The sequence below is a fragment of the Muscardinus avellanarius genome (assembly GCF_963383645.1).
Source record: "Muscardinus avellanarius genome assembly, chromosome: 2".
Lineage (NCBI taxonomy): Eukaryota > Metazoa > Chordata > Mammalia > Rodentia > Gliridae > Muscardinus > Muscardinus avellanarius.
Genome location: NC_137787.1, coordinates 7,847,641 through 7,859,254, shown reverse-complemented (window position 1 = coordinate 7,859,254; position 11,614 = coordinate 7,847,641). Strand labels below are relative to the sequence as shown.

The 11,614-nt window shown below is 56.1% G+C and overlaps 1 protein-coding gene across 1 annotated transcript; it reads right to left on the bottom strand.

The window, feature by feature from the left end:
- Positions 1-229: 229 nt before the first annotated feature.
- Positions 230-3,089, bottom strand: LOC308259117 (intestinal-type alkaline phosphatase-like; the record flags this gene model as incomplete). The annotated part of the gene is made up of 11 exons (XM_080689909.1): positions 230-528; positions 610-726; positions 943-1,134; positions 1,217-1,351; positions 1,462-1,534; positions 1,617-1,751; positions 1,988-2,160; positions 2,248-2,422; positions 2,607-2,722; positions 2,818-2,934; positions 3,020-3,089. 11 exons carry the CDS (start codon positions 3,087-3,089, stop codon positions 230-232), a joined length of 1,602 nt encoding a protein of 533 aa, XP_080546035.1.
- Positions 3,090-11,614: the final 8,525 nt, after the last annotated feature.

Here is an 11,614-nt window from a genome sequence, read left to right as displayed (position 1 = left end):
GTCACGAAGTCAGCCACCCAGTGTCCACCACCGTGAAGGGGCAGCCGGTTAAGGGCAGAGACGCCCTACGGGGACCACCGCATCCCCCAGAGCTGATGGGGCCTTGCTTGGTAAAGGCCCTGGAGGTGGCCCTTGGGTGTGAAGTAGGACTGGAGCATCGACACAGACGTGCAGCTTGCACTCACTGGGGGGCGCAGGAGCCAACTGTGGGCCCTGGGGTGCAGCCCGGTCAGGGCGCAGTGAGAGCGTCCAGCAGCAGTAACACCGTCCCGGCCAGCAGCGGCAGGGACACCGCGACGGCCGCAGGGCCCGAGTCAGTGGTGCTCTGGCCAGCGGGCGGCGGCAGGCCGCAGTCCTGGTAGGGCTCCACGCAGCCCGCGAAGGCCATGACATGTGCGATGTAGCTCTGCTCCTGCACGCCATGCATCAGGTGCGCCTGCGGGCCGCGCGCAAACACCGCCACGTCCTCGCCGCCATGCGTCTCCGAGGACAGCGGCACAGCAGCCTGCTGCCGGTAGGAGGGGTCTCCTGTGGGAAGGGGTGCTCAGAGTGATGGGGCCGCCTCAACTTCCGCCCCAACCCAGACCTGCAACTCCCACCCAGGCTCACCGCTCTCGGCCTCGGTGACATTGGGCCGGTCGCCAGAGTTCAGCACATAGCCCGGGCCATTGCCGTACAAGATGGAGGTGTAGGGCTTGCCGTCCTGGGCCAGGGAGGGGGCCAGCCCTGCAGGGAGAGGGGGCACACGGGGATCGCGCTGACCTCTGCTTTGGGGCACCCGGTGGTTCTGCGCCGGCACCTTTGCTGGTCACCGCCTTAAGCCTCCAAAGAACCCTTCGGCAGGAGCCATTACGGTACCCATTTGACAGGTGAGGAAACCGAGGCCCCGAGATGTCTGCCATGTCCTAGATGCAACAGTGCCTGCCACCGACCCCTGCCTACCAAAGATGGAGGTCCCGCGCAGGGTGTAGCCCCCAAAAGAGAAGACGTGGGAGTGGTCAGCGGTGATGATGGTCAGCGTGTCCTGCTCGCTGGTGAGCTGGCCTGCCCTTTCGATGGAGGAGTCGAACATGACGGCCTCGGTCAGCGCCCAATGAGCCGTTCCTTCATGATGACCGTGGTCGATGCGGCCCCCTGTGGGAAGCGGGGAGAGGGCGTGACCCTCCATCCTCCCAGGACCCCACCCCTCCTCTGCTCCCTGGACGCCTCCCCTCACCCTCCACAAAGAGGTAGAAGCCCTGGGGGTTCCGGCTCAGCAGGCGCAGGGCCACCTCTGTCATCTCCATCAGCGAGGGGTCCAGCTGGGGGTCTCGGTGGATTTCATATTTCATCTCTGATGGCTCAAAGAGGCCTGGGGACGAGGGACCCAGTGATGACCTCCAGGCTGGCGGTCAGGAGGGTCACAGCCACCTCCGCCCCTGGGGGCCGTGGGGATGCCGGGGCAGGAGGCAGGGGCATTACCCATGAGGCGAGTCACAGTCAGGTCCTGAGCCGCCTGCAGGAGCTGCTCGCGGTTCCACACGTACTGGGCGCCCTGGAGGGACACGGCCGACTCAGCCCGCAGCCCTGAGCCCCAGCCCTGCCCGGGCCCCGCTGCGCCCGCCGTGAGCAGCCACCTGGGACTTAGCCAGCCACTCCTGCACCAGGTTCTGGCCGTCCTGCCTGGTTCCATTCTGGTTGGAATCACTGGGGTACTCAGGGTCTGGGATCTCCCTGGGAAACATGTACTTCCGGCCCCCGCCGAGGATCACCTGGGGTCAGAGCATTGGGATGGGTGTCCTTGGGGCTGATGGGCCCTGGTCCTCCTATCAGAGCCCAGGCGCCCACCGGCTCCCTGGGAAGGGCCAGCTCCGGGCTGTACCTTCTCTACCCCCTTCGTACCCCCAGAGATGCCAGCAAGGCCCCAGACTCAGGCTGTGGTTGCCTGGGCCAGTGGCCATGCAGGACCTTCGGGCCACATCTCTCCCTCCCCTCCCCCTCTACTCACATCAATGTCCATGTTGGAGACGAGCTGCGTGGCGATGTCCTGGCAGCCCTCCCGCAGCGCAGACTCTGGCATGTCCGCGTCCGAGTACCAGTTCCGGTCTACTGTGTGCGCGTACGTGCCGGCAGGCGAGGCGTGCTGCACCCGGGTGGTGGTCACCACGCCCACGGACTTTCCTGAAGGTCACAGCGGTCAGCGTGGGCCACCCACCCCGGGCTCCAGGCCTCTCCCTCCCCACTCCCCAGCCCAGGCCCCAAGCCCACCTGCTTTCTTGGCCCGGTACATCACAGAAAAGACCTCGTTGCCAAACGTGGTGTTGCACTGGTTATAGCGGGCAGCTGCACTCAGCCCAATGGTCCTGTAGTTGGCCTTGACCCCACAGAGGTAGGCTGTGGCCGTGGCGGCGCTGTCTGGGACCTGTCTGTCCACGTTGTATGTCTGGGGACAGAGACACCCTCAGATCTACTCTGGGGAGGCAATGAGCTCTTCGTCTAGGCCTGGGGCCTGACCTCACCACCCTGTCCAGCCCCTCGCTGGGCCCAGCTGGCCTGGGTCCCCCTCCCACGAGCTCTGCCCCTCCCCAGCCCTCTGCCGTGGCGGCGCTCAGCTGGGCCCACCTCACCTTTGACAGAGCCAGGTAAGGGAAGCGGTCCATGGCCAGGGGCGTCTCGGGGCCCAGGTTGCCTTGTGTCTGCCCCTTTAGGATCCGGGTGGCTGTCACGGTGGGCACGCCCATCCCTGAAGAAGCAGGCACCGTCAGGCTCAGGCCCAGCAGCGGCCCAGGGTGCCCGGGGTGAGGGCCTCGAGGAGGGCTGGACGGTCTTCACACTCACCATCCCCCAGGAACATGATGAGGTTCTTGGCCGATGTCTGAATGGGCTGCAGCCTTTTAGCGGCATCCAGGGCCTCGTTTGCCTTCTGGTTCCAGAAGGCTGGATTCTCCTCCTCCACTGGCCAAGGGAAAGGGAGAGCGGAGGCCAGGTCAGCCTGGGGCCGACCGGTGTTGGGGGGTAGTGGCTGGGGCCACCTCCTTACCTGGGATGACGCTGCCGGACAGCTGTAGCTGCAGGCCCAGCAGCAGCAACGGCAACCAGACCCCCTGCATGTCTGCGGGATGCCGTGGGAGGGGAGCGGGGGAGCAGGGTACTACCTTTCTCACAGAATGCCTGGGCCAAAGTCAGGAGGACTTTGGTCCAGGCTATAAAGTCTCACTCTCCTCCCCTCCTTGCTGATGACACCTGACCCACCCATACCCCGTGAACAGAAAACCTGCTGGCCTAAGGCAAGTGCCAGGGTGTGGCTGTGCAGCCCGGGCGGGTCTCCTGGTGCAGCACTGGACGTCCCCAGGCGTCCTGTCCAGGTTGGGGACACTGGGGCAGCTTCCCTCTGGGTAAGGAGCACCGCCCTATGCTGTGGGGAGGAGAGACACCCTGCTTCTCGCTTACGCTGTCTTGCCTGGGACCCCAGTCCTTGGTTCCTAGTGTCTGGGGCCAGGCTCTGTTCTGAATGCTGAAGGGAGAAGGGTCTGTGTTATGAGCAAGGGGCCAGGAGATCCGAAGAGCAGTATCATGTCACACGCCACTCATGTCTTTCCACAAAGCCACAAGGTTTATTCAACACTCATAGGTGAAAGCACGCAGGAACATATCAGGACACTGTCTAAGTAAAGTTAAGCTAAGTCTGGGCACCAGTGGTTGCTTGGCCAATCAGCAACAAAGGAGCGTCAGACGATACACTTCACGCTAGCACGTCAAACAAATGAAGTCAAAGGCTGCTGGACATCGCACAATTCTATAGATTTAGAACACTTCAAATAATTAGCAAAATAATATAATACAAACAAACAGGGAGCAGGGAAGAGTGAACCACGTCCAGGAACGAAGAGGAGGTTGGAGTCGCACGATCCCCTGTCGCTGAGGAGAGCAGGACTCGGCAGGTCGCTGGATGGGAGTCACCGCACAGACAGACTGTCACTGCGCAAGCAGAGCTCAGGGCGCTGCTCCTCGGAAGGCCTGGGTCTTTATAGGACGTCCTGTGGGTGTTGCCAAGCGCCTGACAAGTCCATCCAGGCTCGTCAAACCCTATCAGACGCCTGTCAGTAGCCACAAATGTATCAATGACATAAGTCCATTAGAGTTGAGAAAGCATTTAGATCCAAAGGTCCGTTACCCACTGCAGCCTGTGCTGGTCTGAGCCCTATGCAGACATGTCCAGACAAGTTTCTGAAAATATATTCTGGCATGTTTAAAGCTGTTTGTGAGTTTCTGATAATTGTTGGGGTTTTTTTTGTTGTTTTTTTTTTCTTTTTTTGGTGGCACTGGGGATGGAACCCAGGGGCCTTTGCCTCCAGACTACACTCTGAGACCTATTTTATATTTTTTATTTGGAAACAGGGTCTCTTAAGCCAGCGCGGCTGGCCTCAAACCTGCGTGAGCCTCCTATCTCCACCTCCCAAGCACGGGGATTACAAGCGTGTGCCACCAGGCCCAGCGTCTGATAATTGTTTTTTATCCCATGCTGTATACAGCTGGAAGCCCATAGCAGGGCCTGGGGCCAGGGTTTGGCCTGCTGGTGCTATGAGCCCCTAGAGGAGGAAAAGGAGGTCCATGGGGGGGGGGGCTGACCTATAACCAATCGTCTTCTCAGCTGGCTTGGCCGGGGCAGGTGGGCCCAGAGTGGCTACTGTGTGGGAAAGAGGGGATGGCGGGGCCCACACCACATGGTAGTCTCCTCTGTGTCTGCAGTCGTAGGGGTCCGCCGAGCCTGCATGGGTTGTGTGTCTGTCTGTGTCCATGAATCTGTGCTCGGAGCAGCAGGTAGGGTGGGCCGGTGCCCTGGGCCAGACCAGGCGCACCTGGGTCTTTCCAAGTGGCCTGCTTGGACGGGTAGACGGGCCCAGGGCTGAGTCCCTTCTCCGCAGGGCCTGGGCACACCCGCACGGGGAGCCTCACGTAAGGACCTAAGAGGCTGCCGTAGCCTCAGGCTGGCTTCCCACGTGCTCCCCCATCCAGCAATCCCACTTGTCCGTGTTGAGGGAAGGACTGAGAAGCAGGGGCCCAGGTCTCTGGTTCAGAGCAGCGTTATCCACAGGAGGTGGGAGGCGTGGCTGAGGGTGCCTGCAGCTTGGTCCTCACTGTGGTCATGGAGTGGGGGGTGGGACCTTCCAGAGGAGCAGGGGTGATCAGCTCAGGGGCGGCTGTGTCCTTAGAAAGGCTTCAGATGGCCTCCTGGGACCCCAGTGGGTTCGTACCAAAGAGGGTTGCGAGGAAAGGGAGAGGCTGGCTCCTCCTCCACGTCTGGCCTCCTGTCTGGACCTGGGGTCTCTCCCTCTTGCACCCTGTGATGCAGCCAAGGGGCCCGCTCCAGAGCCAAGCAGAGGTCAGAGCCAGGACGCCGAGCTTGCAGAACTGCCAGCGGAATGGACCTCTTCTCTCTACATCACCCAATTCAGGTATTTTGCTATTGCAATGAAAAGCAGACTAACTCCTGTCGATGGACAGGTGCCCATCGATGGACGGATGGATAACGAAGCGTGGTCCACACACAGCGGAGTATCATTCGTCCTTAACAAGGAAAGGAAGCCCCACACGCTACGCGGGAGGAATCTCGAGGACTTTATGCTAGGTGAACCCAGCCGGCCACAACGATCAAATACCGTACAGCTCTACTCAGATGAGGCTCACAGAGTTGTCAAATTCTTGCAGAGAGAAATAGGATCGCAGTTGCCAGATGTTGGAGGAAGGAGAATCAGGAGTCACTGGACAGTGGGAACAGGGTCTAGGTTTTACAGAATGAAAAAGTTCCAGAGTTTGGTTTCAAAATGATATGAAGCCGGGCGTGGTGGCGCACACTTGTAATCCCGCGCTTGGGAGGTGGAGACAGGAGGATCGCGCAGGTTCAAAGCCAGCCTCGCTGGCTTAAGAGACCTGTTTCCAAATACAAATATTAAAAAATGGGTCTGGGAGTGTATCCTGGAGGTAGAAGGGTTTCCAGGAACCCCAGTACCACAAAAAAAAAAAATCCTATGAACATACACATTGCACTGGACTGTGCTCTTACATTGGTTAGATGGAACTAAGTGTGCTGGCACACATTTGTAATCCCAGTACTTGGGAGGAAGAGACAGGAGGGTAGCACATTCAAGGCCAGTCTTAGCAACATGTTGAGACCCTCAGCAACTCAGCAAGACCCTGTTTCAAGAATAAAAAAGGGACCCAGGCGTGGTGGTGCACACTTGTAATCCCAGCATTCAGGAGGCTGAAACAGGAGGATCGCGGTTCGCAGACAGCCTCGGCTACTTAGTGAGGCCCTTTCAAACTCAGTGAGACCCTGTTTCAAAATAAGGAATAAAAAATAGGGCTGGGGGTGTAACTTTGAGGTAGAATGCCCTTGAGTCCTCCACCCCCGTACCACACACACAAAGGAAAAAAGAATAAAAAAGTCTGGAGGTGTAGCTCAGAGATGGAATGCCCTTAGGTTCAATCCCCAGTACAAAAAAAAAAAAAAAAAAAAAAAGCAAGAAAAAGAAAGGAAATGTGTAATGTGTATGGCAAATTTTATGTTGTACATTTTTTTTTACGGCAGTTTAAATATTTTTCAAAGGAGAAAACAAAATTTTCTCCCAGTTCTCCTATCAGAGCTTGGTCAAAGCAGCCTCCTTTTCTGTCAGACCTCACCTGAGCCCCCGGCCTGACCAGGGCACTTCCACTTGCCACCCCCACCTGCCTTCCCTGCCTCAGTCCCACCCTGCCCATGTGCCTCCCCAGGCAGAACCTCCCTGGCTCCTCCATCTAGACCCCATCTGTACACCTGCTAGTTACCCTTCAGACCTGGGGGCCGTCCCTGCCTCCTGAGGGCTACCCCCCACTCTCTCTCCTGCGCCATCGTGCTGTGTGAGAGGGAAATGTTTTTTTAAGTTCATGGAGTTTATCTGCATATGCTAATTATATGTACTATCACACACAGTGTGGTCATTTGGCACACACATACGCAATGTGTAATGCTGAAGTCACGGCGATTAGAGTTTACCTATCCTTAAATGTTCCTTTGTGTTGGGAAAGGGAAATTCTTGGCTAAAGTTCAGGCACAGCTAGGTCCTGGGCAAGCCTTTAATCAATTAATTTTTTTTATATCAGTCCATAAGTTAAAAGTTCAGGGCTCCGGTGACACGTCACTTTCCCCCTTGAAGTTGGAATTTTGACACAGTTGTAGAGTAACTGTAGTTGTAAGAAATAAGACAGACGTAGCCGGTTCCCTGTGCCCAGTTCCCCACCGACAGAATCCACGGACAGTGCTCAGATTTCCCCGCTTTACTATGTGCTTATCTGTAAGCACAGGGATCTTAGTTTCCATTTGGTTTTATCATCTGAGGACCCACAGGACCCTTTGTCTCTCCCACCCATTCCTGCTCCCCCCTGCTCTCTCCCTAACCGCTGGCAACTAACCGGATCTGCTCTTCCAACGTTTTGCCGTTTGTAATAAGTGATATCCTGGAGCCAAGCAGTCTGATATCTCTTAGGATGGCTCTTTCTGCACAAGTTCATTCCCAGGAGAGCTGTCCTGGTGTGGACCAGCGGCTCCCCGGCTGTGGCAGACCGCGGGCTGGCCGGCGTGCACCTGCGGCGGGAGAGGTGGGATGTGTCCATCTTGGCTGTTATCCGTGAAGCTGCCAGGCACATTCATGGGCAGGTATCATGTGAACATAGGTTTCTGGTCTTCTTCATTAGGTGCCCAGGAGTGCACTCGCTGGTGACGTGGGAGACTGCGGGTGTCTTTTTAATTTTTCTTTCATTTTGTGTGTGTGGGTGGGTCTGGGGATGGAACCCAGGAGCATTCGACCTCCAAGCCACACCCTCTGCCCTATTTTTTATTCTTTCTTTCTTTCTTTATTAATTTTTTTTGGTGGTACTGGGGGTGGAACCTAGAGGCTTTCTACCTCCGGACTATACTCCCAGACCTATTTTATATTTTATTTGGAAACAGGGTCTCACTAAGTTGCGGAGAGCCTCACTAAGTAGCTGAGGCTGGCTTTGAAACTGCACAATCCTCCTGTCTCAGCCTCCCAAGCGTGGGGATTACAAGCGTGCGCCACCACGCCCGGCTCTTATTCTCTATTTTAAAACAGGGTCTCTCTGAGTTGCAGAGGGCCTCACTAAGTAGCTGAGGCTGTCCACGAACCGCGATCCTCCATTCTCAGCCTCACAATGCTGGGATTACAAGCATGCGCCACCACGCCCGGCAGCGGATGTTATTTTTAAAGACATCTGCGAATTGTTTTGCAGAGTGGCTATGCCATTTGATGGGTGTGCCAGCAGTGTATGAGTGAGCCAACTTACTTTTTCCTTCTTGCAACAAGGGTCCATGTGAACAACAACGAAGATAGTGGCTCTACAAAAAAAAAAAAAAAAAAAAAAAAAAAAAAAAAAAGATTTTGAGCAGAAAATTCTCATTTAAAATGTGCATGCTAGGAAGGATGGATCTGGGCGTATTAGGGAAGGGAGGCTGTTTTATTTTGCCCTGTACTGGGGATTGAACCCAGGGCCTCAGACATGATAGGCAAGCATTCCACCACTCAGCTACATTCCTACACCCAATTATTTATTTATTTGGCACTGGAGATTGAACCCAAAGGCATTCTACCTCTGAAACACACTCCCAGTCTGTTTTATTTATTTATTTTTTTGAAACAAGGTCTCACTAAGTTGCTGATACTAGCCTCAAACTGTGATCCTCCTGTCTCAGTTTCCTAAGTACTGAGATCAGAGGCGCGTGCCACCACACACGTTGCATTTTTACTTTGGAGACAGGGGTCTCACTGATTTGCCGAGCTGGCCTGGAACTTGGAATCCTCCGGCCTCAGCCTCCCAAGTAGCTGGAATTACGTAAAGGGATGTGGCACCATGCTTGGCACAAGGGGAAACTTTTAAAGGCAAAAATAGGGAGAATTATGTTAGTTTTTATGAAAAATAATCCTTGACAGCAAGAATTAGTAACAAGCGTGGTTCAGCCCACCACCGAACAGGAGATGGCCGGGCAGATGTCCCCATTGAAGGCTTCTTGGGGCAAATTGGTGCTGTCCTCTGGCCAAGGATTGGCCAAGGAAACTCAAGATGTTTCCTATAATAGCCCTTATCGTCAGGCTCCATGTGTGAGGACCTTTTCAGCTTCCTTTATTCGTATTCTTAGTGTTGACATAGGGATTCTGTGTCGATTCTGACCACTTTTGCGATTCCCAAGTTGGTCAAGACCCTTCTCTCAAAGCGTGGCTGACCGCCATCTTGTAGCTAGACCGCAGTTGTCCCCAGTGCCGGGAGGTACCTCTCCTGGTTGGTCAGGTCTCAGATTGAAGGGAAGGGCCTGGCAACGGTGATTACGTGCCAGCATCCTCCTAGCCACACGGAGGCTGGGAAGAGAGGCTCTCAGGCTAAGTCTGCCTGAAGTTCATGGTTAAGCTCCTGTTGTCGGTTCCCCGGGGGTCGGCCGTCATCTTTATGCTTGACCCACATTTTTTTGTTAGGGGTTGTGTTTCTGCACAAATTTGATAGGCAAAAGGTCCAAAGTGTTGTTTTGTTGTTGGACCGGGGATGGAACCCAGGAGCATTCTACCTCTGAGCTACACCCTCAAGCCCTTTTTATTTTTATTTTGGAACAGGGTCTCACTAAGTTGCAGAGGGCCTTGTGAAGTTGCTGAGGCTGTCCTCAAACCTGCATCCCTGGGCCCCGGGCCGAACTGCGAGTAGCACGCCAGACCCCTGGAGAAACCTGGCCCAGAACAGAAAAAGATAAAGAAAAATATCGGAGAGGAGGTAAGAAAGCCGTTATGGATGCCAGGACACTGGAGATGCAGACAAAACTTATCTAAATGCACTGGAACTTATGGAAAAATTCGCTGTGAAAGAGGACTGCTATTTCTCTATATCGTTAAGAATCTCAGACATCACCTGTAAGGAGAGAGTTTAGCGGAGACCAAGGAGAAATGCGGTGTTGAAAGAGTTTTCCACGATGGTGGTGGAGACTTGTGTTCAGGAGAAGCAGAAACCGGATCCTACCAACTTTATTTTTTTGGAGAAATTATACCAAATGGCGAATGCTACCATCACGCATGCTTAGGAACACTGGACAACATTCAGAGTGGAAAAAGAGCCTGGGAAGGATTTGAAACGGTGGAGGCAGTGGCAATGCCAGTGGCCAGTACTCAGGGGAGGCAGAGATCTGATACATTACAACTGGAACCTTTGAAATAATAACCACAGAGACTGAGATCGGAACCTGCTGAGGGGTTAGGTGGGCGCCGGGGCCAGTGGCCGACATCGGAGCTTGCTGTGAGACAAGGCCACTACTGAGGCCTCCGTGGCCGGGATTGGAACCTGCCGAGGGGTTAGACCGATGCTGGGGCCAGCGAGGCCGGCATCGGAGCCTGCCATGAGGCAAGGCCGGTGCTGGGGCCTCCGAGGACGGGACCGGAGCCTGCTGAGGGGTTAGGCCAGTGCTGGTGCTAGCGAGGCTGGCATCAGAGCCTGCCGTGAGGCATGGCCTGTGCTGGGACCTCCGAGGCCAGTATCGGAGCCAGCCGAGGGGTTAGGCTGGTACTGGGGCCAGCGAGGCTGGCATAGAAGCCTGCCATAAGGCAAGGCCAGTACTGGGGCCTCCGAGGCCAGGATAAGAGCCTGCCGAGGGGTTAGGCCGGTGCTGGGGCCTCTGAGGCCAGGATCGGAGCCTGCTGAAGGGTTAGGCCGGTGCTGGGGCCAGCGAGGCCGGCATTGGAGCCTGCCGTGAGGCAAGGCCGGTGCTGAGGCCTCCGAGGCCGGGATTGGAGCCTGCCTTGAGGCAAGGCCAGTACTGGGGCCTCCGAGGCCAGGATAAGAGCCTGCCGAGGGGTTAGGCCGGTGCTGGGGCCAGCGAGGCCAGCATCGGAGCCTGCCGTGAGGCGAGGCCAGTACTGGGACCTCCGAGGCTGGGATAAGAGCCTGCTGAGGGGTTAGGCCTGTGCTGGGGCCAGCAAGGCTGGCATCGGAGCCTGCCGTGAGACATGGCCAGTGCTGGGGCCTCCTAGGCTGGGAACGGAACCTGCTGAGGGGTTAGGCCGGTGCTGGGGCCAACGAGGCCGGCATTGGAGCCTGCCGTGAGGCTAGGCCGGTGCTGGGGCCTCCGAGGCCGGGATTGGAATCCTGCCAAGGGGTTAGGCCGGTGCAGGGGCCAATGGCCAGCATTGGAGCCTGTCGTTAGGCAAGTTCACCCCTGCGGCCTCCAAGGCCGGGACCAAAGCCAACTTAGGGGTTAGACCGGTGCAGGGGCCAGCAAGACCAGAACTGGGGCCTCCCATGAGGCAAGGCCGCTGCTTGAGCCAGCGAGGTCTGGATCAGTCCACTGAGTAGCCAGGCCACTACTGGGACCATCAAGAGTGGGATCGGTACTTGCAACGCAGCATGCACAGAGAAATATCGCAGAAAATATAAATCAGATGCTTCTCTTAATCAGCAATAACTAGGAGGAAAAGGGCAACAGGAAGAGGTTGAGCTATAGAAAGGGCCCTATAGTGAAGCAACTAATGTGACCAATCAGAGGGTATGTAATACTGGAGGATGGAGCCTCTTTAAAACACAGGAGGTACATAAACAAATGTATCAAAGT